The 26,741-nt window shown below is 37.6% G+C and overlaps 1 protein-coding gene across 1 annotated transcript; it reads left to right on the forward strand.

The window, feature by feature from the left end:
- On the forward strand, nt 267-26,602 carry HACD4 (3-hydroxyacyl-CoA dehydratase 4). The gene is made up of 7 exons (XM_018051907.1): nt 267-369; nt 4,536-4,639; nt 6,859-6,986; nt 16,917-17,029; nt 21,397-21,503; nt 24,079-24,204; nt 25,365-26,602. Exons 1-7 carry the CDS (start codon nt 332-334, stop codon nt 25,442-25,444), a joined length of 696 nt encoding a protein of 231 aa, XP_017907396.1. The 5' UTR covers nt 267-331; the 3' UTR covers nt 25,445-26,602.

A 26,741-nucleotide genomic window follows, 5' to 3' on the forward strand; every position in this document is an offset into this window, starting at 1 on the left:
GGAAGCTGGGTAAGGAGCCCGGTGAACCTAACTTGGGACTAGGGTGTGTTGGGGTCCCCGCCAGGCCAGCCCAGCCTCGCTCACCAGCCGAACCCCGCTGGCAGTCGTAGTACTGCTGGCTCCCGCCGCCACAGCAACTTCACGAACTTGGTTTTCTTCTGGTGCCCATTGCACGACCTGGTTGTTTTTTTTTTTTTTTTTTGTAAATTGCTGAGTGCGGAGAGGCCCCGCCCTTCCGCGCCTGGCAGCCCAGCCGCCCAGCCACTCCTCCCGCGCTCCCCGGTGGGTGTTCCTTTCCAGACGACGCTGGAAGAATTGGTGGCGGCGGCCCATGGGACCCGTGGCGCTGCCCGCCTGGCTGCAGCCCAGGTAGGGCGCTCGGCCCGGAGGGTGGGGAGGGGGTCGGAAGGAGGGGCCGCCAGGGGGAAGGGTGCGGGTGGGAGGGTGTGGGTGGTGCCCACATAGTTTCGCGGGGCGAGCACCCGCCAGCGCCGGAGCAGCCTTACGCCTCACGTTCCCTGGGGCTCTGGACAGATACTAGCTAATACAATGTTCTCGGCAACCCTAGGAATAACTGTTACTTTCCCCATGCTACAGCAGAGAAAGGACAGGCTGCGTGGCCGCCCTTCCTTTTGTACGCTCTCTGCGGTCTTTCTTCTCTTCCCGTTCCTCCGACCTGGAGCCCTTCCTTTTCCTTTTCTCTACCTGCTGCAGAAGCACCAAGCACACGTGTAGATTTCAGGGGCCCCGGTTTTCCAGAAAAACTGATTCAGTGTTATGAGGGTAGAGCCTGAGATGTCTGTGTTTATCCCACAAGCCAAGTGACTGCTGTAGGTTTCAGGGAGGCATTCCTTTCCCCTACTTTTTTAGTAGTGCCGTAGTCATCTGTAGGGGTACCCGAGTGCGCTCATCAAGCTACATTTTATCTGCTTCTCAATTTATTTCCTTTATTTCTCAGAGGTTTCATATTTCCAGCTAGGAAAAAAATCTTGTCTACCCCGATCTGGCCACTTCCACCACTTTTTAGAACCAGAGACAACACTTCAAACAGTGCTTCCTCTGACCCCCTCAAACGTGTATCTGTTCATCTTTTCTTAGTCATAGCCCCATCAACCAATTTTCAAACTCAGCTTCACTTCCCTTTTCTGGCCCTTAAACTGCTTTCTATGTGTGCCTGGTGAAGGAAACTATCTACTCTTGCAAACTATAATAGGCAGTGGTAAGATACTGACCCCAATCACAAAAATGCATTCAGAAATCAGTTCAGTTCAGCTCAGTCTCTTGGTCCTGTTCAACTCTTTACAACCCCATGGACTACAGCATGCCAGGCCTCCCTGTCTATCCCCAACTCCCAGAGTTTACTCAAACTTATGTGCATTGAGTTGGTGATGCCATCCAACCATCTGATCCTCTGTCGACCATTTCTCCTCCTGCCTTCAGTCTTTCCCAGCATCAGGGTCTTTTCAAATGAGTTAGTTCTTCGCATCAGGTGGCCAAAGTATTGAAGTTTTATCTTCAGTATATTCAGGAACTGATTTCGTTTAGGATGGACTGGTTGGATCTCCTTGATGACCAAGGTACTCTCGAGAGTCTTCTCCAACACCACAATTCAAAAGCATCAGTTCTGCGCTCAGCTTTGTTTATAGTCCAACTCTCACATCCATACATGACTGCTGGAAAAACCATAGCTTTGACTACACAGACCTTTGTTGGCAAAGTAATGTCTCTGCTTTTTAATATGCTGTCTAGCATATTAAAAGTTGGTTATAACTTTTCTTCCAAGGAACAAGCATCTTTTAATTTCCTGGCTGCAGTCACCATCTGCAGTGATTTTGGAGCCCCCCAAAATAAAGTCTCTCACTGTTTCTATGGTTTCCCCATCTGTTCGCTGCGAAGTAATGGGACCGGGTGCCATGATCTGAGTTTTCTGAGTGTTGAGTTTTAAGCCAACATTTTCACTCTCCTCTTTCACTTTTATCAAGAGACTCTTTAGTTCTTTGCTTTCTACCACAAGGGTGGTGTCATCTGCATATCTGAGGTTATTGATGTCTCTCCTGGCAGTCTTGATTCCACCTTGTGTTTCATCTAGTCCAGTGTTTCTCATGATGTACTCTATATATAAGTTAAATAAGCAGGGTGACATATACAGCCTTGACGTAATCCTTTCCCTATTTGGAACCAGTCTGTTGTTCCATGTCCAGTTCTAACTGTTGCTTCTTGACCTCCATAGAGATTTCTCAGGAGGCAGGTCTGGTGGTCTGCTATACCTAGCTCTTGAAGAATTTTCCACAGTTTATTGTGATCCACACAGTCAAAGGCTTTAGCATAGTCAATAAAGCAGAAGTAGATGCTTTTCTGGAACTCTTGCTTTTTCGATGATCCCACGAGCAATTTGATCTCTGGTTCCTCTGCCTTTTCTAAGTCCAGCTTGAACATCTGGAAGTTCACAGTTCACATACTGTTGAAGCCTGGCTTGGAGAATTTTGAGCATTACTTTACTGGCATGTGAGATGAGTGCAATTGTGTGGTAGCTGAGCATCCTTTGGCATTGCCTTTCTTTGGCATTGGAATGAAAACTGACCTTTTCCAGTCCTGTGGCCACTGCTGAGTTTTTGAAATTTGCTGGCATATTGAGTGCAGCCCTTTCACAGCATCATCTTTTAGGATTTGAAATAGCTCAACTGAAATTCCATCACCTCCACTAGCTTTGTTCATAGTGATGGTTCCTAAGGCCCACTTACTTTGCATTCCAGGATGTCTGGCTCTTGGTGAGTGATTACTTCATCATGATTATCTGGGTTGTGAAGATCTTTTTTGTATAGTTCTTCTGTGTATACTTGCCACCTCTTCTTAATGTCGTTTGCTTCTGTTAGGTCCATACACTTTCTGTCCTTTATTGTGTCTATCTTTACATGAAAAATTCCCTTGGTATCTCTAATTTTCTTGAAAAGATCTCTAATCTTTCCCATTCTGTTGTTTTCCTCTATTTCTTTGCATTGATCACTGAGAAAAGCTTTCTTATCTCTCCTTGCTATTCTTTGGAACTCTGCATTCAAATACGTATATCTTTCCTTTTCTCCTTTTCTTTTCACTTCTCTTCTTTTCATAGCTATTTGTAAGGCCTCCTCAGACAGCCATTTTGCTTTTTTGCATTTCTTTTTCTTGGTGATGGTCTTGATCCCTGCCTCCTCCAATGTCACGGACCACCATCCATAGTTCTTCAGGCACTCTGTCTATCAGATCTAATCCCTTGAATCTATTTCTCACTTCCACTGTATAATCATTAGGGATTTGATTTCTGTCATACCTGAATGGTCTAGTGGTTTTCCCTACTTTCTTCAATTTAAGTCTGAATTTGGCAATAAGGAATTCATGATCTGAGCCACAGTCAGCTCCTGGTCTTGTTTTGGCTGACTGTATAGAGCTTCTCCATCTTTGGCTGCGAAGAATGTAATCAAGCTGATTTTGATATTGACCATCTGGTGATGTCCATGTGTAGTCTTCTTTTGTGTTTTTGGAAGAGTTTGTTTGCTATGACCAGTGAGTTCTCTTGGCAAAACTCTATTGGTCTTTTCCCTGCTTCATGCTGTACTCCAAGGCCAAATTTGCCTGTTACTCTAGGTGGTATTTCTTGACTTCATACTTTTACATTCCAGTCCCCTATAATGAAAAGGGCATCTTTTTTGGGTGTTAGTTCTGCAAGGTCTTGTAGGTCTTCATAGAACCGTTCAACTTCAGCTTCTTCAGCATTACTGGTTGAGGCATAGACTTGGATTACTGTGATATTGAATGGTTTGCCTTGGAAACCAACAGAGATTTTTCGGTCTTTTTTGAGATTGCATCCAAGTACTGCATTTCAGACTCTTTTGTTGACTAGGATGGCTACTCCATTTCTTCTAAGCGATTCTTGCCCACAGTAGTAGATATAATGGTCACCTGAGTTAAATTCACCCATTCCAGTCCATTTTATGTTCGCTGATTCCTAAAATGTTGATGTTCACTCTTGCCATCTCCTGTTTGACCACTTCCAATTTGCCTTGATTCATGGACCTAACATTCCAATGACTGAATTACCCCGCCTGGGAATGCCACCATTGCTCCTCTCTTCTTGTAACTATAAACTAGTTATCCTTCAAGTTATGCACTTAGCAGGAACACGTTGACCACATGGGCCTCTCTCCATCCATATTTTCTTTTTGAAAATACTCAAAGCTAACTTTGCAATGCTTGCTTTTATCCCTTGGGGAGCAGCAAAGTTAGAGGTTTATCACAGCTGAAAGTGAATGTTGAAATAGAACCATATCTGGTGCTAAACAAACCCAGGATGGTCACTGTAACAGATAGTGTGTGCTTTTGAAATCTCATGGGGGTTAGAAGAGTATCCAAGTTAAAAACTCGGGTATGGATTAATTGTCTCTTGCTGGCTCAGATTGGCCAGTAAATTAGTTAAAAAACATGTGTATAATGCTGAAAAGGTGATTATAAAGGAAGTGTTTAATGTGTTTAAAGGAAGTATTTTCTTGTATTTTTTGTAGGTATAGGAAGAATGCCTATCTTTTCATGTACTACTTAATCCAGTTCTGCGGCCACTCCTGGATATTTACAAATATGACAGTCAGATTCTTTTCATTTGGAAAAGGTGAAAGCCCAAAACAGTTTTGAATTTTTAACGTTTAATCCTCATTTTCACCTAGTCCTAGTTATAATTTAACTTCTGTGAACTTCACCTAATATCCTTCACTTCTCTGAAATTTAGTGACCATATTTTTCAGTAAGTATGCTTCATTCTTGATGCAAAAACCAAAACCTGTTTGGAGGAGGCGGTAAGTAAAATGAGGGAAAGGGAAGTGAGTTCTCTTTGAGTAGGCACTGGCTCTGAAAACATAGGCATGCCATTGGGGTGTACCATTTCCCTCTTCCTTTTTTGGTTCTGCACCAAACCTTAGCAGATCTGGTGTGTGTTGAAGAAATCTGTAAATTCCTGTGTAACTTTTTCTTTTTCCACATAGAAATTAGAAATTAACCAGTTCTTGTTTCTTATTCCCCAGGTTTAAGGTAACTGGAAACTACTAACAAATGAAAGACAAACTCTATATTCCCCAATCATCTATTTAATCCTTTTAAAAGGCAATGTGTCCATAGGAAAATGACACATTTTGTAGATGACTCATCACATATAGAGGAGTTAGCGTTAAAGGTTTAAGTCATAAGCTTTCTCCAGTTTCCTGAAAGGAGGGATTTTTAAATGCATTTAAATTTTCAAAGAAATGAATCATTAAATGACTGTCAAAATGAAATTCTTTTCATTTTCCATCCCAACATGGATAAGGGTCATCACAGTTTCCAACTGTTGCATGACTTGACAATTTGAGCAATTGCTGGTTGCAGCTAAAAACAAACATGTAGTATATATCTGGGATAAGTCATGCTCTGCTCATCAATTCAGCCTTTGATATCATGAGAAAATTAATCTTTTTCTGTGATACCATAAACTATTTGATGTTGCTTTTTTTTTTTTTACTGCAGATTTGCAGATAAATTCTTGCCTTTGTTAAGAACCTCCAAAGATATAACTTGAGGGCTGTATTTCAACTTTTGAGTGTTGGGAGTCCTCAAGCAGAGGACAACACAGGTGTTTGGAAAACTTCCTTTTGTTTTTAGGAAAAAAGCATCACTTCTAGACCTTGGAAGTTAGCTGTGGCTTCGAGGGCCTGTTATAGGTCATTCACAACATGAGTAACAAGACATGAATTTATTCTTATGCTGCCTGGCTCTTTCAGTGGGGGGAAGTGCCTTAGTCAGCAGTATACTTATTTCTTAATTGTGATCTTGCCATCCATAATTAGAGAAGTTGCATTTTATTAAAGAAACACAACCCATTTCTACAGAAGGCAGCTTGAAGAGAACTATGTGGGGGGTCAGTACAATTTCCAAATCAGTGTATAAATTAAGTAGCTCAGTAGCACTCAAGCACCTGGAGTAGGCACCAGCTGCCTTCTCCCTTCAGGGAGCCGTGTGACTGATCATGCTTTTATGGCAAGTAGGATTGTATATGCCTCAGGAATCATCCATAAAGTGGGAATGATAATAATGTCTACCTCATAGAGCTGCTGAGAAGAGAAACCCTTCGATAAATTACTATCATGTGAATGATCACTAGGGAGTGAAGACGATAAAGATTTCCCTAGACGTTTCTTAATATGGCAGGATTTCATTTAAAAACCAGCACATTTATTCTATTTAGAGAGACATTTGTTTCTGTCCATTTTAGCTCTCTCAAATGTAGTATTTGTTTGGAGCCCTCTGCAATGGGCCCAACTCACCAAAATCCAGAAAGCACTAACCATGTACGTGCAGGACATAAATGCTATATAGATGGAAGCTGTTATTTGATATCATGGCATCATTAATGCCATTTTCATAAATCTTCTCTGAAATTGTATTTTCTCATCTCTGTCATTTTCTTGTCTATAGACAAGGAGTGGGCACAGCAGTTTCTCTAATAAACTCGCTTTCAGCCTGTTTTCACTGATGTAGTCTAGCGTCTAACTGTTTACTTTTATGCTGGAATTCCTTTAGAATCATATAAATGGGGAATAAATGCTTTAGCTTTGGTCATAGAGCCTTCTTTTTCAAGTTTTAAATTCGTTTTGAAAGAGGAGCAATTAAACTGTATAATGATGTGAGGTGCTTTCTTTGGTTACATAATATTTGTAATTTAGAAATCTAGGAAATTTCTCACATGTACAAAGGAAAATGAAGTAAGGAATCTCAGTTGTATTTCAAACTGCTTCCTAGATTTGGGTTGTGATCTAGATTTTACTTACTATGTCTGTATTTTTAATTCATTGGACACAGATTCAATGGTTGACACTTTTTATGCAATTGGACTTGTGATGCAACTTTGCCAGTCTGTTTCCCTCTTGGAGTTGCTGCACATATATGCTGGCATTGAATCAAACCATCTTCTTCCTAGGTTTTTGCAGGTAGGTCTTAATCACATTATTTATATTATAGAATCTGTTGCATACGTAACTTTGTTCTGTTTACAGTCTCTCGACTTTACGGCAGTGAAAAAGCCAACCTTTGCTAATGTGCAACCCAAGTCACTACATGGAGAATTCCATGAAAAAGTGACCTCATCCTAAAACACTGCATTGTCAGAATTGCCAGTTGGAAGTATTCAGAGAAATGAGGCTTGCTGCTTTGTGTAGCACTATAGTGATCCTCTGCTGGGACGAGATTTCATATCCACTGCCCAGTCTCACTATGCCACGGCCTTGGGCGGTGTAGTACAGAGGAAAGGCATAGGATGGGAGCCATTGAGACTTAGGGTTTGGTGCCTGGCTCCTCTGCCTACACTGGGATACATTAACCACCATCATCCAGCTGTTTAGGGAAAAGGATGCCACATACATTACCTGGAAAAGAATAAATTTGCAAAAAAAAAAAAAAAAAAAAAAGTACCCTTCGTCTAAGTCCAAAGATTAGGATACTCCCCGGCCATTTCTTGTTCATTCTGCCCCTAGTACTGAATGCAGTTACAAAGGAGTGGTCTTTTGTGTTTATTTAGTATAGTATCTACTTGTACAGGGGCTTCCCTTGTGGCTTAGCTGGTAAAGAATCCTCCTGCAGTGCGGGAGACCTGGGTTTGATCCCTGGGTTGGGAAGATCCCCTGGGGAAGGGAAGGGGTTTCTCCAGTATTCTGGCCTGGAGAATTCCATGAACTGTATAGTCCATGGGGTCGCAAATAGTTGGATACCACTGAGTGACTTTCACCACTTGTGCAGACCTGGGAATGCTGTAGACTTGGCTTCAAATTGGAAAAGACTCTTGAGAGTCCCTTGGACTGCAAGGAGATCCAACCAGTCCATCCTAAAGGAGATCAGTCCTGGGTGTTCATTGGAAGCACTGATGTTGAAGCTGAAACTCTAATACTTTGGCCACCTGATGAGAAGAGCTGACTCATTTGAAAAGACCCTGATGCTGGGAAAGATTGAGGGCAGGAGGAGAAGGGGATGACAGAGGATGAGATGGTTGGATGGCATCACCGTCTCAATGGACATGGGTTTGGGTAGACTCCGGGAGTTGGTGATGGACAGGGAGGCCTGGCGTGCTGCAGTTCATGGGGCCACAAAGAGTCAGATATGACTGAGCGACTAAACTGAACTGGCTTCAAATTCCAGTTCTATCTCTTAGTTATATGAGTTTAAACAAGTAATGTAATTGTTCTGAGCTTCATTTTCTCATGTGATATGCAAATAGCCTGTATATTCTGGAGTAACTGAGAAAGTGGGTGGGATAAGTTCCTAGCACTTAGTTAAGAATACAATACCTGGTAGCTGTTGCTGTTATTTTAGGTATCATTTGTTCCTCTGCCATGTCTTGAGCCCTAGATGACCATGTTCCTTTTAAAGGCAGGTTGAAGGAAGATGGGAAATTCACGGGTAGAGATTTAGTATAGGAAATCATTGCTGAATTAAGACAAGAAAAATTAAAAAGTGATATTTTCCATAAGGAGAGATAAGGGTGGCTATATGAACATACATTTAAAATTTACAGAAAAAAGTATTTTCATTAGTATAATTTTAACTGTTTGTAAAATAAATTTTAAAAAATGTATAACTAAATGTGACAAATTTGCATTGTAAAAATAATTAAAATATTAGAATCTGATTGTATTGCCAGCACCTAGCAAAGTGCTTAGAACATAAACACCTTAAATTTTGTTGAATGAAATAGTGGCATAGATCTTTATATTAAAATTTGCTGAAATATCATGAAAGTTTAAAAGATGGAAATCAGAGTATAATCCTGAGGAGCCTATCGAGAACTCTGCATTACAAGTTGATAGGAGATTTTAAATTTGCTTATTCATTAGACGTGGAGAAATAGTATTAGGATGAAGTTACTTTAGTGTTGAAATATCAAATGTAAAGTAAAAATTGGGGCAATATCTAGAGTACAAACTAAGAATAGTTAGTTAGCTAGCTAAGACCTACATGGAATTGCCTTAAATGTATGTCCTTACAATACAAAAAGGGGTACATACACATCTGTCCCAGAAAAGTGAAAGTGAAGTCGCTCAGTCGTGTCCAACTCTTAGCGACCCCATGGACTGTAGCCTACCAGGCTCCTCCCTCCATGGGATTCTCCAGGCAAGAGTACTGGAGTGGGTTGCCATTTCCTTCTCCAGGGGATCTTCCTGACCCAGGGATTGAACCTGGGTCTCCTTCATTGCAGGCAGCTTCTTTACTGTCTGAGCCACCAGGGAAGAGGCATATTATTTAGGAACAAGATTTATTGATATGTATTATCTGTAAACAACTTAAGATGCATATAGCATTGCTTAACATTAAATGTACAGGCTTCCTGGGTGGCTCAGTGGTAAATAATCTGCCTGCCAAAGCAGGAGACATGGGTTCAATCCCTGGGTCAGGAAGATCCCCTGAAGAAGGAAATGGCAACCCACTCCAATATCCTTGCTGAGAAATCCAGTGGACAGAGAAGCCTGGTGGGCTACAGTCCATGGAGTCACAAAAGATTTGGACACATTTTAGCAACTAAATGCTAATTTTAGAAAACAGAATTAACCCAGGTTAAATGAAAGCTGTATTCTAGCATATGGAATTATTTTTCTTGGAGTATGATCAAATTCATCTGAATCTAAGTCATATTTTCTTTTGGCATACCTTTTTAGACTTTGTACTTTTTTAAGGCTAAATTGGATAATAGTAATTTTATGGTAAAACAGTTTCAAAGTTAAGAGCAGTGTTATTTTAGTTATTTCCAAAGTAGGAAATGCAAATGAGAAACTGGACAGGTAAATTTGTAAGAAAGAAAAGCATCTTAAATATGTCTCAAAGATCTACACAGTATTTCTGCTTTCCAAAAGTATGTAGGCTTGTCCAAAAATAGAAATTGTTATTAGAAATCCGATTTCTTGCAGTTCTAGAAATTCCAGGATATTTAAGCATGATTTTAATCCCTATTAATTGCAACTCTATTGATTTATAGAAGTATGATCACTTGTAATTGGACTGTATCCTGGTTTGGTAATTAAAAAATAATGGCAAGTATACATTGGCACTTTTATTTGAATGTGAGGAGGCAAAGTCTCCTGTTGATGGGGCTCAACTGGTTTTTAAGTCTTTGTTGTTGGGAGGAATCAGGGACTCATCACAGTAGGGAAGACAGTTCTTCTCATCCTGGGCCAATTATTAGTAAATTTTTGCTATGATATTTGTCTTTATCCCTTTGAGATTTTATCTGTCCTCTGTTTCTTTTATTCATTTACTATCTTTTCTTTGGTTTTCAGAATAGACATGATGTTCAAAAAAGCTTCAAAAACCCATGTGGTCAGGTCCAAAGTTTCATTTTAACCCCCTTTCTTAGAATTCTGTAGACAACTAGAAGAATTCCCACAGTGTAAGATGACTCTGAGGCCCCTTCTTTAAAATAACCAAACAAAACTCGAAAGCTGTGTAATCGTTCTTGGTTTTCCTGTTTCCCCATCTTTAAATGAAGAAACCGTAGTTAAGAATGTAGCTAAGCTACTCACACAATACTCATAGCTGATTGCATCCAGTATTTTGAAAAAATGCACAATATCTAGCTACTTTGAAGTAGATTGAAGAGAATTCTGCTCATGTGTGTTATTATTTTGACGTTACCTTTGTGACACTGGTAAGTCACAATAGAATTGTCTTTTTTGTAAACTGCTTTGCCAAAATATGAAGATGAGTAATTCCCCAAAGCAGTAGGAACAATTAGCTAGTTGAGCAATTAGAATCACAGGTATAATATCAATTGATGGTGGTATGTGTTTATATATACATATATATATGTGTATACATTTTTGTAGCTCACAAAAATATGTTTGTTTTCTTCTGTACATTTTTAAATGTTTTATACTCATCTTTGTTTGACAGGGAAAAGCCATTGTGATTTTCTAATATTACAGTTGCTAAAGGAGAAAGGGCTTCCCTGGTGGCTCAGAGAGTAAAGGATCTCCCAGCAATGCAGGAGACCTGGGTTTGATTCCTGGGTTGGGAAGATCCCCTGGAGAAGGAAATAGTAACCCACTCCAGTATTCTTGCCTGGAAAATCCCATGGAGGGAGGAGCCTGGTAGGCTACAGTCCTTGGGGTCGCAAAGGGTCAGACACAACTGAGCGACTAACGCACTAACACTAACCAAAGGAGAAAGAGAGGGTAAGACCTGTTGACAATAACACTATGATAGTTTAACAGAGATGTATATTTTATATATTTTTAAAAAATACAGTTTAGGGGAAAAGAGCAAAACTGCAACAAATAGTTGTTTATATACATCCATTTTTGTAAACACATGGCAATAAAAATTATATCAGGAAAAAATTTTTTGATATTTTAAAATTGTAAAATGGGAAAGTAAAAAGGTCCAAAAGTAGCATATAAGTATAGTTAAAAGTGATAATTGAAAACTAGGCCTCTCTTCTGTTCAATCCCTTGCTCTCAAATGAGTGTGCCTATTTCATTAGCTTGATTTTTTTAAAAAGTTGAATTGGAAACTAGTATTTTAGTAGATTTAATCAAAACAACTTGGCTTTTATGGAGCGGAAATGCCATCAACCTTGAAATATTGATTTTGAAGGACTCTGTTCTGACTTTGCTTGTGTAGAAGCCTGAGAAAGAGGTCTTTATTGATATATAATAGCTTTAGGATGTTTCAACTCAAGGAGAGGGGAAAATAATCCACAAAATTAACCTTTGTGTATTGACCTTAGGCTGATGTGCCTTTAGGAAACCCTCAGAGTTATCCACTTTACTCGTTTAGCTTTTGAGAGAGGCTTGAAATGCAAAGACTGTACATAACTGAATTAAAATGGCTAAATTCTGTCCCCTGACCTTTGCATCACAATAAACACTGCTGCACATGTATTCATTTGACACAGTTTTTAAATCTATAAATCAAAATCCTGGGAATTATTACCCCCACATTATTGTGATACAGAAATTCCACTTTGTGTTACAGAAATTCCATTTGTGAGCTCAGATTGCAAGAACAATCCTTTTTTTTTTTTTGCCAATAGCACATCCTATTTCTGATAAGGACAAACAGGAGTCTGTTGTCAGAAATCACTCCAAAGATTTCACAGTCGCAGATTTTGTAAGAAAAAATGTAAAGTCTGTCCCCAAGGAGAGTGTCTTAAAACAAACCCTTTTAGAAACACAGCAAAGTTTCACCCTAATCTCTTTTAATCCATGAAGCAGGTGCTTCTTTGCATTGGTAGATTAAATAATCTTTTTTCCCCTCTATGAAATCATATAATTTTCTCTCCAGTTTTGAGTTGGGAACAGGCTTATATTGTTAGAGATAAAAACTGTACTGAGGATTGTGTCATGCTATGAGATTCTCAAAACTTTGCTTCCTGAAAATGAATTATATACACAGTTCACTCTGTAGGTAGGATTTTTTTTTTCTTTTTTCTTTTTGGTACCTTTTGTATTTCATCAGTGAAGTTCTTCAGTGTGATAGTTATAAAGCTATTGTTGTTCAGTTGCTAAGTCATGTCTGACTCCTTGCGACCCTGTGAACTGCAACACACCAGGCTTCCCTGTCCTTCACTGTCTCCTGGAGTTTGCTCTAACTCATGTCCATCAAATCAGTGATGCTGTCCAACCTCCTTATTCTCTTTCTCCCCTTTTCCTTCTGCCTTCAATCTTTCCCATCATCAGAGTGTTTTAGTCATCGTATAATTTTAAGGATGCTTAGATTAGCTTTATTTATTGATAGTCTTGACTATCTACAAGAAAAATATATTTTCTTATAAACTATATTTCTTATAAACTAATTACTACTTTAAATTATACTTATTTTTATCTCCAGTATAATGACTTAACACAAAAGTTAAATGACTTACCCAAGTTCACATAAATTGTAAACGGTGGAGCAAAAATTTGGATTTGGGTTAGTTTTCCTGAACACTCAACTATTATGCTACACTTGTTTACAGTGTCTATCTCACAAACTAGGACATAAGTACCTATGTCCTTATAGGCTGGGACATAGCCTTCTTCTTAGGCTGGGATTTGATCTTGTTCATCTTGCCATGTTCACTGGGATTCAGAATAGTGCACTCAATAAATATATATTGTTTGATGAATAAATAAACATATACAAATAGTATTTAAATACTTTTGTCTTACAGAAAATAATTGGTGACTTTTCAAATTTAAGGGTATATGTCTGAAGTCCTCAACAAAAGTTCATAGGATTAAAGTAGTTTGGGTTATCCTTTTAGTAATGTAATAGTCTTTGAAGCTGCTGCTTAAAGACTAATTAAACAACCACTTGATTTTTAAGACTGTAGAAATTTTCTCTATAGTTGAAGTATGATTTTTACCCCTTCAATAGTTTCTAACTAATTTGCTAGCTGCCATTAAAAAGTAACACTTTATTTTATTGTATTGTAAACACATTGTATTTTATTGAAGGGGTAAAAATCATAGACTCAGAGGGAGAGGGAGAGGGTGGGACGATTTGGTAGAATGGGAATTCTAACATGTATACTGTCATGTAAGAATTGAATCTCCAGTCCATGTCTGATGTAGGGTGCAGCATGCTTGGGGCTGGTGCATGGGGATGACCCACAGAGATGTTATGGGGAGGGAGGTGGGAGGGGGGTTCATGTTTGGGAACGCATGTAAGAATTAAAGATTTTAAAATTTAAAAAATAAAAAAAAATAAAATAAAATTTAGAAAAGACTTCAAAAATAAAATAAAATAAAATTAAATTTAAAAAATAAATAAATAAAAAGTAACACTTTAATTTTATCAAATTAAGTTCTTTAACAAAGAACACTTTAATTTTAGTCATTGCTTAATCTGGAGTTCAGAATTCCCAAATAGAACATAAAACTGCAAAGTAGTTTTATAGTTTTTGAGTTAATTTTTATATATTTTGAGTTGGCCACATTACCACCATGTTTAATGTGGCCCAAAAGTGCTAAGTTGTCCCAAGGATAAAGCTCTAAATAACTAGTCAACTATTATATGTAAAGAAAGTAATAATAAATTTTAAAAATCTATTCTTGAAAATTGTTTTGGTGTTGATTCAGAAAATCAAGGAGATACTTTTAAGTTTTAACTTTTCAGGAGAGGCTTTTTTTTTTAAATTTTAGAATAGACTGTGACCTAGACTTTATATCTGCTTCCCTGGTGGCTCAGATGGTAAAGCGTCTGCCTACAATGTAGGAGACCTGGGTTCAATTCCTGAGTCGGGAAGATCCCCTGGAGAAGGAAATGGCAACCCACTCCAGTACTTTTGCCTGGAAAATTCCATGGATTGAGGAGCCTAGTAGGCTACAGTCCATGGGATCGCAAAGAGTCAGACACAATTGAGCAACTTCACTGGTTCACTGATAGACATTATATGAGGGTATAGCCCATTAAAAAGCAAAGGTGAAAATGTCTTAGTGTCTCAGAACAAGGAATTTAGAATGACATGATTTTGATTCCACATCTATAGGCAAGTCATTTTCACTTTGTAAAATGACTACAAAGAACGCTTTCTTTGTAAAAGGCAGAAAATAGCAGTAGCACTTCCTGGGGTTGTTATGGAGATTAAATGAGATGGTATGTGTTTAGATACTGGCACGAAGTAATCAATAAATATTGGGTTTTTTTTTTAAATCAATTTAGGAATATTACCAACTACATTCTCCCATTGTCTTGCCATTGAACGGTCAAGATAGAGTTAAATAACCATCAGATAATTTGTTAATTAGACAGACATCATAGAGGGGGTGATGGGTCTGCACATACCTATATGTATGTGGTTGTGTTTTGGGGGGCATGCTTATTGCCTCTTCTACGCAGTTGGGATTCCATCACCAATGTACCACAGTCCCTTAAGTGATTATTTTCAACAGTGTTTCTTTGGGCAGCTCCAGCCCCTCTTAGGAGATTCTTTTCCCTCCCTACTCATCAACTGAGGGGCAGCCTGGCATCAGAGATTGCTTATAACTCTGGAAGCCAGGAGACTCAGGATATATGTTTCCAGGTCTGCCTCTAGGTTGGGCAAATCACTTGATTTCCTTATTTGTAAAAAGGTGGGGTTGGACATGTATCTAGCAGAGCCCCTAGAGATTTGTCTTATCTGAAATAGCTTATGTTCTTTATTACAGTAGTCAGCCATGTAATTAGAAATGTGTTTGTGTGCACACATCCATGTGTTTATCTCCTGAGATTTTGATCAAAAATTAGATAATTTTCCCAATTAGCAGACACTGATGAAATGTAAGATTAGGCAGTGCCTAAGTACTTGTTTGCTGCTAAGATCTTGTTATCTGAAGGTTGCTGTGTGTCACGGCAGCAAGCTTGGATCATTCAGTAATTAATCATTTCAGTTAAGTCTACTTCATTACATAAATATGGTGAAGTCAAGAAACTAGAGCATTGAAAGAAAGATGAACAAAGGAAAAACTGCCACGTAGGTAGCTTCCATCAACTGACTAAGGTTTGAATCGTGTCTAATTTCCTTAGCTAAGTAAGGGCCCTCTTGACTCACCAATGTGGTTATAAACACGCTGATACAGCTTCTATATGTGAATTTCTGATCCTCTGGCCTGATATTGGCAAATTTTGGATTTCTCTGCACTAGGTGATTTTCCAGGACTAACAGGCTGTGATTCGAAGTCACAGATTATCCAAGTCTTTTCTCCCTGATCCACTTTAAAAGTAAAGACAGCTACTGAAAGACACAAGTCAGCCCTCGTCTTTATCAGTAATATGCTCTCTCAATCTCAGGGATATTTTCCTGTGACCACTGTGAGGAAAGTAAAATATTCTATTAAAAACCAACAAAAATGCAGAATATACAAAGTATATTAATACAGCATAAGAATACATATACTTAGATTGGAAAGAAGAATGTGTATTTCGAGGTCAGTAATTGGAGCTAAGCCATTAGTGTGTGCGTTCTCAGTGATTTACGAATGCTTACTGACTTGGACAAAATATGAATTTGTTGAATTCTTTTCACTTTCCACTAGCTTATGAAGGTTAGGATTATACTATTTCCCTTCCCTTTCTCCCCTTCTCCCACCTCTCAACACTCCTGCACCACCCCTCCCCCCAAAAGAAACTATGGTGGCTTCTTGGTTGGATGAAATGGCAATTTCTTGGCCTGACATTCAGAACTCTTCACAAGCAGCATGTTTTCAATTTTATCTCCCATGGTTCTGTTTATGCACTTCCTTTCTGGCCCTCAGGGATGTTTTGGCCCCCAGCACAGCTGTCTTTTCACACCTCTGCCTCTTTGCTCTGGCTGCTCCCCAGGATGCCCACTCTCCTATCCAGTCTACCTGACAAACCCTGTCCATTCCTCAAGATCCAGCTGAAATATTGCCTGTCTCCATATGTCTCTCTGCATCCTTTTCCCACACAGTTTATCTCCCCCACCTCTCCTCCCATACATGGCCCTTTAAATGACAGCATTACTCACACTGTGCTATAGCGAATGCCCCACATTCTCCTACCGTTGCTACCCTGTGTAGCAAGGACGATGTTTGTCATTGTGTATGTTGTCTTAGCATCTGATATATAGTGGACACCCAATGAAAGCTTGTCCAAGTGAGTAAAACCATGTGTTCATGTGTCACAAGAAGGGACATGCTGTGATTCGGATGAAATATCTGTTATCTTTTTATCCATTACGTTCAATTTGGAGAATACAGAAAAAAAGAAACCAGAAAGGAGGAAATGAAATTGACCCATAACCTTACTCCCCCAGAGATCATATTAATTGTATAGTATACATATTTAGAGTTAAAGCATATTTTTTAAAAGGAACTTTGGTTCTTAAAATTAGAAAATTACCTACATGCTGAACAGATGATCCTAACTCTTGACTTTGCTATTTCTTTTGTTAGCTCACAGAAAGAGTAATTGTCCTCTTTATGGTGATCACCAGTCAAGAAGAAGTCCAAGAGAAATACGTGGTGTGTGTTTTATTCATCTTTTGGAATCTGTTGGATATGGTTAGGTAAGGAGGCAAAATAACCTGTTAAAGCCAGATTACTTTCTACAGTGAAACCAGTATTAGTTGCTTGTGTTTGATTGCTCAGAGATAAATATATAACCTCTTTTCATATTATTTAATCTTGATATGGAAATGTATTTTTTGTGTTCTCCATAATGGGCATATCAAAGATAATGAAAACCTACCATGGTATTACAAGAGCGAATCAGTGCATTCAGGCATAATACCAAATGGGAATAAACCTCACAGCTGTTTGCTAATGAAAGGCATTCTCTGCAATTGCTCTGGTACATGTTACTTTCATAAATAAAGCCAGACTTTTCTATCATAGACACAATTTACAAAGTTGGTTTCTTAGAATTCAAGAGTATTTTAAATATAGGGCTTTATTTCTTTGGGGTGAAAAACACACCTCCACAAACATATGTGTATACAACTCCAGCAGGTTCAAATAACTGGTTTGTTCATGAACTCACTGGGAATCCTTGGACCTCAGGTTTAGAATCCTTGCCCTAGTTGGTGTTGTGTTGACTTCTAAATTCTAAAGCTTTGCAATGAGATGAGCCTAGTAGTATCGCTACCAGCAATGCTGTAAAATAGCCTCTTTGCACAGTGGCTCACTTTGGAGAGGTTCCTAACTGCTGCTTCTTGAGAACTGTCCCTCTTGCTTGAAAGACTTGGATGTGAATGGGTAACAAAAGGCCGCAGCATTTTAGCAGAGGTTCTATAAATTCTTTATTGTCAAAATCTTGGCTGAGTTAAGATATTCTAAGTAGAATGAATTAAAATGAAATATTTTGTTGAATTAAAGTGACTATAATTCTTTGTTATATATAACTTAGTTATTTCTCACTTTTAACTGAAAGATTTGTGGACTTAGGGCAAACTTTAGGGACTTTTACAGCCTGTGACTTTCTGTTTATGAGACATGGAGCCTCATCTGGGACTGTGTCTTGCTTTCTTGTTTGTTTGTTTGTTTAATGTACATCATTTTTAAAGTCTTTATTGAATTTGTTACAATATTGCTTCTGTTTTATGTTTTTGTCCTTTGGCCACAAGGCATGTGGGATCTTAGCTCTCTGACCAGTGAGCAAACCCTCACTCCTTGCATTGGAAGACGAAGTCTTAACCACTGGTCTGCCAGGAAAGTCCCAGGGAACTGTGGCTTTCTGACGTTTTATTCTCTGGTATACCCACTTCTTTCAGTGTCAGTCCAGTCTCAGATAAGTTCAGTAGGCCCATTAGAGAACAAAGTAGTTTTGGCATTGAGAGTGGTATTGTGATGTGATGGAAAGACTTTGGGATGTAGAAGTAGAAGATCTCAAGATGAACCTCACCTCTACTACTTAACTGCTTGGACAAATCATATAATCTTAAAAATAACAGCAGTGGGATAATTTATGGACCTTAATATTTACCCTTTTAAAGTATACAATTTGTTGATTTTAGTTTGTTCAAAGATATGTGTAACCATCACCAGTATCTAATTTGAGACCATTTTCATTGCCCCCCAGAGGAGCCCCAAATCCATCAGCAGTCATGCCCCTTTCCCTCTCCCTCCCAGCCTCTGGCAACCTCTAATATATTGTCTGTATGGATTTGCCTGTTCTGGACATTTCATATAAATGGAGTCCCATAATGTGCTTTTTGTGATTGGTGTCTTTCACTTAGCATAATGTTTTCAAGGTATAGCCATGTTGTAACAGGTATCAATATTTTATTTCTTTTTATGGCTGAATAATATTCTATTATACCAATATACCAATTTTTATTTATTCATTTGTCAGCTGATGGACTTTGGGCTGTTGCTGCTTTTTGGTCAGGAGGAATACTGCTATGAACATCCATGTACAAGCTTTTGTGTGCACATATGTTTTCGTTTCTCTTAACCTAGGAGTGAAATTCCTAACTGCTTAACCATTTTGAAACTCTTTTTTCCTGTGTAAAATGGGGTTAGAATTAACTTCCAAATTTACCTTAGAATGATGTTTTGAAAAGCAGTTTCCTCAACCTGATGAAAGTATCTGTAAAAACTCAACAGCTAACACGATGGTTAATGGTGAAAGACAGATCTTTCTTCCAAAGATCAGGAACAAGACAACAATGTTTACTCTTGTCTCTGCTATTCAACATTACACTGAAAGTTCTAGGTACAGCAGTTAGGCAAGAAAATGATATAAAAGTCATCTACATTAGAAAGAAAGGAGTAAAATTATCTCTATTAGCAGATGACATAATTTTATATTAAAAATATCACTAGGAATTCACTAAAAGCACTAGAATAAGCTAGTTCAGCAAAGTTGTAGAATACAAAATTGATATACATTTGACCCTTGAACAGGGTGAGGGTTGGAGTGCTGACTTTCTGCAGAGTTGAAAATCCATATATAACTTTTCATGTATAGAGTTCCTCTCTGTCTGCAGTTCTGTGTCTGCATTCAACTAACCAGAGAGTGTAGCACTGCAGTATTTACTATTGAAAAAAATCTTCATATAAATGGACCCACATAGTTCAAATCTGTGTTTTTCAAAGGTCAGTTTTACAAAAATTAAATGTATTTTAATGTACCCATTTTCAAGGGCCTATCCTAAAATAAAATTAAAACAATTCCATGTACGATAGCATCTAAAAAGTAATTGGACATAAGTTTAATAAAAGATGTGCACAACTAGTGCACTAGAAACATTGTTCAGAGAAATGAAAGCAGATCTAAGTAAATGGAAAGATGTCCCATGTTTGTGAGTTGAAGACAAAGTTTTTAAGATGGAACAGTTCTCAAGCTGATCTTCTGCATTGCAGCTTCAATGCAGAAGTTGAGAAGCTGATCCTAAAACACATATGGAAACCTCAAGAAACCAGAGTAGCCAAGAGAATCTCGAAAAAGAAGAACATAGAAGATTCACACTTCTCAATTTCAAAACTTACTACAAAGTAACAGAAGTTGCACACATCAAGAGTGTGATACAGACATAACGATATAGCATGGAATAGGATTGATAGTTCTGAGATAAACTTTCAAATTTATGGTCAGTTGATTGTTGACAAGAGGCCAAGATCATTCAGTGGAGAAAAATAGTGTTTTGGAATAATCTTTCAGTCAAATAATGCTGGGCCTACTATATATCCACATGCAAAAGAAGGAATTCGGTTTGTTACTCCACACCATATATAAAAATTAACTCAAAATGGATTAAAAACCCAAACAGAAGAGCTAGAATTATAAAACTCTTAGAAGAAGACATAAGGGTAAATGTTTTTGATCTTGGATTTGACAATGGATTTTTAGGTTTAAAACCCAAACCACAAGCAACAGCAAAAAAGAGACACACTGGACTTCTACAGAAATGATTTCTAAACATATGAAAAGATTCTTACCTACTCTTGTAATAAGAGAAAAAAACGTCAAAGTAGTGAAATGCCATTTTTTCCTTGTAATGGTAAAGAACAAAAAGTTTGATAACATGCCATATTTGGTGAGTGCTTACACTACTGATGTATATTATATATAGTGTATACACAGAGATAGGCATACGCAAAGAATTTTGGAAAGAGTATATAAAAAATTGGCATTGGACATTGCCTCTGAGAAATGGAATGAGGGTCCTGGAATGAATGAAAGATTTACTTTACTGCATTCATGTTTTCAAAGTTTTGGATTTTGTTTTGCCATATGTATGCCCTCCTTCTCCAATAGTTCTAAATGTAGTCCCTGGGCCAGTGGCATCAGCATCACCTGGAGCTTGTCTGTAATACAAATTCTCAGGTCCCTTGAATTAGATGCTCTGGAGATGCATAGCAATTTGTGCTTTAGCAAGCCCTCTGAGTGATTCTGATATATGCTTAAGCTTGAGAAATAAAAAGATATTGACTACTTCATCTGTAACATCACAAAGGCAGGTTTAAAATCACCTCCTGTACTCAAAACATGCTCCTAAGGCCCATTATTTAATTGTTTACACAGGATGGCCCATTTGTTAAAAAAAGTTTTAAAATTATTTCCATAGATATTTATGTCTGGCTGTCTTAAGAAACTTAGCTGCTGTATAAAATGGGGTTGGCTTCCAAGTGAAACTGAAGTCACTATTTGAGGAAACTTGTAACTGTAATTTGCTAAGGGACAAGAGTTACATTTTTCTCTTTACCTCTGTAATTATCTATGATCCACCCCGTGAGACAAGCCAGACTGACAGGGTTCCTCTCCCTCTGTTTTTCACCTCTTCTCCTGCTTACATTACAGGAAATAATGTGAGGAATTTGCATGCTCTCCAGTTTTATCTGTGTATTCAGTTTCAAAGTAAAGTGTTTTCTTCTCCTGTTATTTCCCAGACACCAGCAGCAAATGTTTATGAGCAAACTTGTCTCCTTTCAGGTACACTTACAGCATGTTGTCAGTCATTGGAATATCCTATGCTGTCTTGACATGGTTCAGTCAAACACTGTGGATGCCAATTTATCCTTTGTGTGTTCTCGCTGAAGGTAGGAAAAGAGTGACTTTCTGTATTGTTTACTGACAAAGCAATAATGGTTCACAACACTTTCTGATGATTAAATTACTATTTTTGCCACTGTTCAGCTGACTCAGTGTTATCTCTCCTGGCATACTTCCCTTGATGCAAAGAAGCAAAGCATTAAAAAGCAAAGTTAGAGGAGGAAGCAGTTCTGCACAGTAGACAAAATATGGGATGAGGAATAAGGACATCTGAGTGTAGGCCCTTACCTTCATTAACTCGCTGAGTTTTGGGTAAATCATTTAACCTCTCTAAGTCTGTTTCCTCATCCAAAGGGGGTTTAACGTTTAGTGACTCAGTGATTATTTTTAATGCATAGAAATTCAGTTTCCCCTAGCAGGACTAGCCTCCTCACTTACCAGCTATTGTGCAGCCTACTTTGTTAGAGAAAATTAACTCCACATATAGATCAATCATCGGTTTCTCAGGGAAACATTTCTCAACTTCCTCATCTACACCGATCCCCCCTATGAATCTCTTTAGTAAAACCTTAGCAGTAATTAGACACTTGCGTAATTCTTTGATTAATATAGATTTCCCTGTCTAGTCTCTAAGCTTCATGGGAATACGGGGTTGTCTTTTTTTCTCCCTTCCTTTCTCTTATGAACCCAATGTACATGATCAATAAACAAAGAATTATTAAATACAGTGTGAAGTAAGCTGCTTACTAAGCCTAAATATAAAACTTAAGCTTAAAATCAAGTGATTAAACACATCTATTTGCAAAGAGCTTGAAGATATTTGTGGAATATAAGCTTCCTTCTGTAATAGATTTAGCAGACAGGAAGGAAACTCTGAAACAGACATGATAAAAGTTTTTGAAAACCAAAGGCGTAAAGAAATGAAGAGAGCACATGTTAAGGTAACTAAGGGAAAACATTCAGAAATATTAAAAATAAAATGATGGTGACGTTGATAATAATTGTAAAGTATATATGATATACCCACATGTTTTCTATCCACCAGTGACCAGAGAAAAAGAGCTTATATTCTAGTAAATCATATTAAGTATAATCTTAAAATATGTTTTGTTTCAAAAGGAAGAATTATTGAGTTTTGAAATTAGACTATGGCAAAAGAATCTAGAAAATCTTAAAAACTATAAAAAATGGATTGCACATTTATTTGAGAACAAAATCCCTCACTCATTGAAACATTTATTATTAAGTACATTCATTTGTTAGATAATATGAAGAACACTGTAAAGAATATATAAAGGAATAAAGTAGAAATATGACTAATATTTTCCTAAGAATAAGGGGTTGAATAAATATGTAGTAGACTTTTCTTTTTATTCTGTAATTGTAAGCCTTCTTGTTTCTTAGGAAAGCTATGTTTGTATATGGTTGCTGTAAAATACATATTCTTTTATTCAAATTAGATTCATAAACTTATTCTTGCAATTAAAAAAAGCATATGCAGAAAAATTTTGAAAGCATATGTAACAAAATATCAATAATGATTAATTCTGGGTGGTGGGATGTAGGTGACTGCAAGTTTGTATGTTTCTATATAGTTCCTTTTTTTTCTTTTTGGTGTCAAGTGCAGACTCTATGCTGATGCCACTGTCTGGCTATAAAATCTGTAGGTACCTGACTTTTCTTCCATCTTGTAAGAAAAGAAATTAAAAATAATAATTTTAGACTCACAATAACTTTGCAAAAATAGTACATTGTTCCCATGTACCTTCACCCAGCTTACCTCAATGATAAAATCTTACATAACTATAGTACATTGTCATTTTATTCCATGAAATGTTATTAAAGGTCTATATATGAGATATAATTCCATAGAATATTCAACTCTTTTTATTTGACAAGAGCCTCCTCCTTCAAAGTAATTGGAGGCCAGCATTTCTCACACTATTCCTCAGAATTTTTATCAAGTACTGCTTGGGATGGGGAGGAAGAAGGAGCTATTCCAAGACCAGTTAAACTGAGGAAATGGGTGAAACCAGTTTCTTATTGCAGAACTTGACAGAATCTCCATTCTACCAATGTGTGTTGTGAAACTCTAAGAGGAAAATATATGAAGCATTTTCCACGTTCACTCATCTGTCACCACTACTTGTGGCTAAGTGGACAGGTATTCTGAGATACCATTTTTGGTACAAACTACTACGTATAAAATAAATAAGCTTAAAGGATATGTTATACAGACAGGGAATATGGCTGATGTTTTATAATAACTATAAATGGAGTATAGCCATTTATACTCCGCTATACAAAATCGTGAATCACTCTGTTGCACACCTGAAACTTATACATCAACTATACCTCAATAAACAGAGAAACACAGTAAACTCTTTCTGTGTAGGCACAATGAAATAAAACAAGGATAAAAATTCAGCAGATCACACTGCTATAATGGCCTTGCCAATCTGATCTTCAGTGCATTTCCATACCAAATTATATTTTGGCAAAAGGATTCAAAATCAAATCAAAATCAAATTCAGAATATCTTTCAATTGTGCTAACATACATACATATCCTGTAGCAAGTTAAGAAGGGAAACCTTTATGATTCGTTTTTTTCTTTAAACAGCATTTACCATCTATCAGTCGCTGCCTTATTTCGAATCATTTGGCACTTACTCCACAAAGATACCCTTTGACTTATCCATCTATTTCCCATATGTGCTGAAAATATATCTCATGATGCTCTTTGTAGGTAAGTGGCTTTTCTGTTTTGTTTTTGCATTCTTCCTGTGCTTTTTGGTTTGTGCTGCCATCCACCTTAGTATCAATAGAAAGGTCTGTAAACACGTGGGAGATGAAAGAAGAAACCTGGAATGATGCACTGGACCTTATTACCTATTAGTAAAGCACTTAGAAGTTATTTCTAATGGTTTTTGTAGGACATTATGAGATCAAATATATCACTGTATGAACAAAAAGAGTTTTACTGGCAGAAAATGTAACTGCTTTGTGTATAAAATTTTTACCGACAGTCACAAGCATCTATAAAGAAAATCAGGATGTCAAACTAAGTAAACTTGGCTATCTTTGGATTTCCCATTTGTATCTGTTTCTGTTTCCTGTTTGTTTGGCCATATGTGCTAGCATTTCCTAGCAGGCAAGTGGGAATAGGTGCTAACGACTCAAGAAAAAATATGGAGCAAAAAGTTAAGCTGAGAAAACCTGATCAATTAATTAATCTGTCCAGGAAATTGAGAAACAGCCTTCTGTTGTTAAATTTTAGTTTCATCAGCTCTAACCCTCATACATCCTTAAAATAAGTATTACCTCTAGAAGATAACAACTATCAGGTATGTAAGAACAACACATAAAAGAGAAGACAAATGTGAAACTTTGGGGGGAATGGAGAGAGCTAAAGAAAGGGGAAAAGTTCCTTCTTTGTAATATGCAGAAAAGTAAGATGGAGGAATTTACTTCCCCTTCTGCAGAAAATCTGGTCACTTTTTAAGTATTCTTCTTTGGGTCTCCTTTGCAAGTGTCTTCTTCCTGGACTCCAGGCAGTACGCTGTATTTCAAAACCATGGTTCTTTTCAAAGAAATGGTTGCTGCTGCTGCTTCAGTCGTGTCCAACTCTGTGCGACCCCATAGATGGCAGCCCACCAGGCCCCACCATCCTTGGGATTCTCCAGTCAAGAACACTGGAGTGGGTTGCCGTTTCCTTCTCCAATGCATGAAAGGAAAAGTGAAAGTGAAGTCGCTCAGTCAGGTCTGACTCTTAGCGACCCCATGGACTGCAGCCCACCAGGCTCCTCCGTCCGTGGGATTTTCCAGGCAAGAGTACTGGAGTGGGGTGCCATCGCCTTCTCCAAAGAGATGGTTAATCTAATTTTGCCATTTTCTTCTCTACCTTAGGTATGTATTTCACCTACAATCATCTATACTCAGAAAGACGAGACATCCTCAGAGTGTTTCCCAATAAGAAGAAAATGTGAAGCATAGCACTGGGATGTGACATGAGAAAGAAGAGGCTTGTGGAGTCAGCTGCAGGAAACACAACAGGGGAGGCATTCTGGTGAACAGATATCTAGTATTTGACAAAAATCCATAACATGGAATAATTGCACTCCTCCCCAGAACTCTTGACATACACGGCAGTCTGTTTTTCTCACATTGTTTTTAGCCCATATACTCTTCACAACCTGTTTCACCAAAGCTGTGAATTTTACACACGTTAAGTTTGTATCGTGTGAAGCCTGACTATTTTCCTGTAAAGTTAATGAGAAGTAGGATTTTAACTGGAGTAGATTCAGTTAAACTAAGAAACCAAAGTTGTTAATTTAAATGACATCTATTTACATCTGTTTCTTTTCGCTTCTGAGTTCCCATGTAGCAGCTACTCTGTGGGAGGGGAGTGATGTGTAATATGCTCTGTGCTTTTCTAGAATAGCCCATTTTATAGACTGATATCACTGTGCCCATAGTTAACCCCCACCTTAAACATTAGACAAATTTTGAAAATAAAACATTTTTCCAAACACTGGAAGAGTATTTGTTAATATTACACAAGTTGGTTGGACTTTGCTGTCTTAAAAGAGGACCCTGAGGAAAACAGATACATGCAACCCATTGTTCACAGCCACACGGTTTACAGTAGCCAAGACAAAGAGGCAACCCAAGTGTCCATCAACAGATGACTTGTTTCACAAATCATGCCCCATATTCCTTTTTTGGAACATTTAATCAGGTCATGTACATACCTTACATGGAGATAAAAGGTACACAAATATAATAAATCAATTTAAAGAAAACTGAGAACTAGCGATGCTTCAGATTATTTATTACTGAATTATTATTGCTAATTACTATAAGCCGTATATGTCATCACTTACAGGTTTTAAAAATGTTCCTTTCTTTGAAGATCTAAAATCTATATGAATAATTTACTAATAGAATTTTTGTACCTTCAGTATATCATTCATTTTTCTTGAGAGAATTATAAAATCTTGTTATCCAATAACTATGTAAAAATAGTACTAAATATTGTGTTAACAATAAGAACCAAGTAATGGGAATGTCATTATAATAATGGGTAAACTTATTTCCACTAAATAAAATATTTAAAAAGAAACAATTGAGTACTACTAAAGATAGTTGGTATATTTATATAGTTAATAATTTTTGGAATTTTAAAATAAGTTATCCTTGTAAGAAGCTACATTTTATTTTGCTCTTGTTTTTATTGGAAGTATAGTTGACTTAAAATATTATGTTAGTCAAGTGTACAGTATA

This window comes from Capra hircus, chromosome 8 (assembly GCF_001704415.2).
Source record: "Capra hircus breed San Clemente chromosome 8, ASM170441v1, whole genome shotgun sequence".
Classification (NCBI taxonomy): domain Eukaryota; kingdom Metazoa; phylum Chordata; class Mammalia; order Artiodactyla; family Bovidae; genus Capra; species Capra hircus.

What these genes read in the sequence shown, in the direction of transcription:
- HACD4 (XM_018051907.1), top strand. Translation starts at nt 332, where the DNA reads ATGGGACCCGTGGCGCTGCCCGCCTGGCTGCAGCCCAG. An exon ending in CCCGCCTGGCTGCAGCCCAG is followed by an intron (nt 370 to 4,535) that starts GTAGGGCGCTCG and finishes TATTTTTTGTAG; the next exon opens with GTATAGGAAGAATGCCTATC. An exon ending in TCTCATGATGCTCTTTGTAG is followed by an intron (nt 24,205 to 25,364) that starts GTAAGTGGCTTT and finishes TCTCTACCTTAG; the next exon opens with GTATGTATTTCACCTACAAT.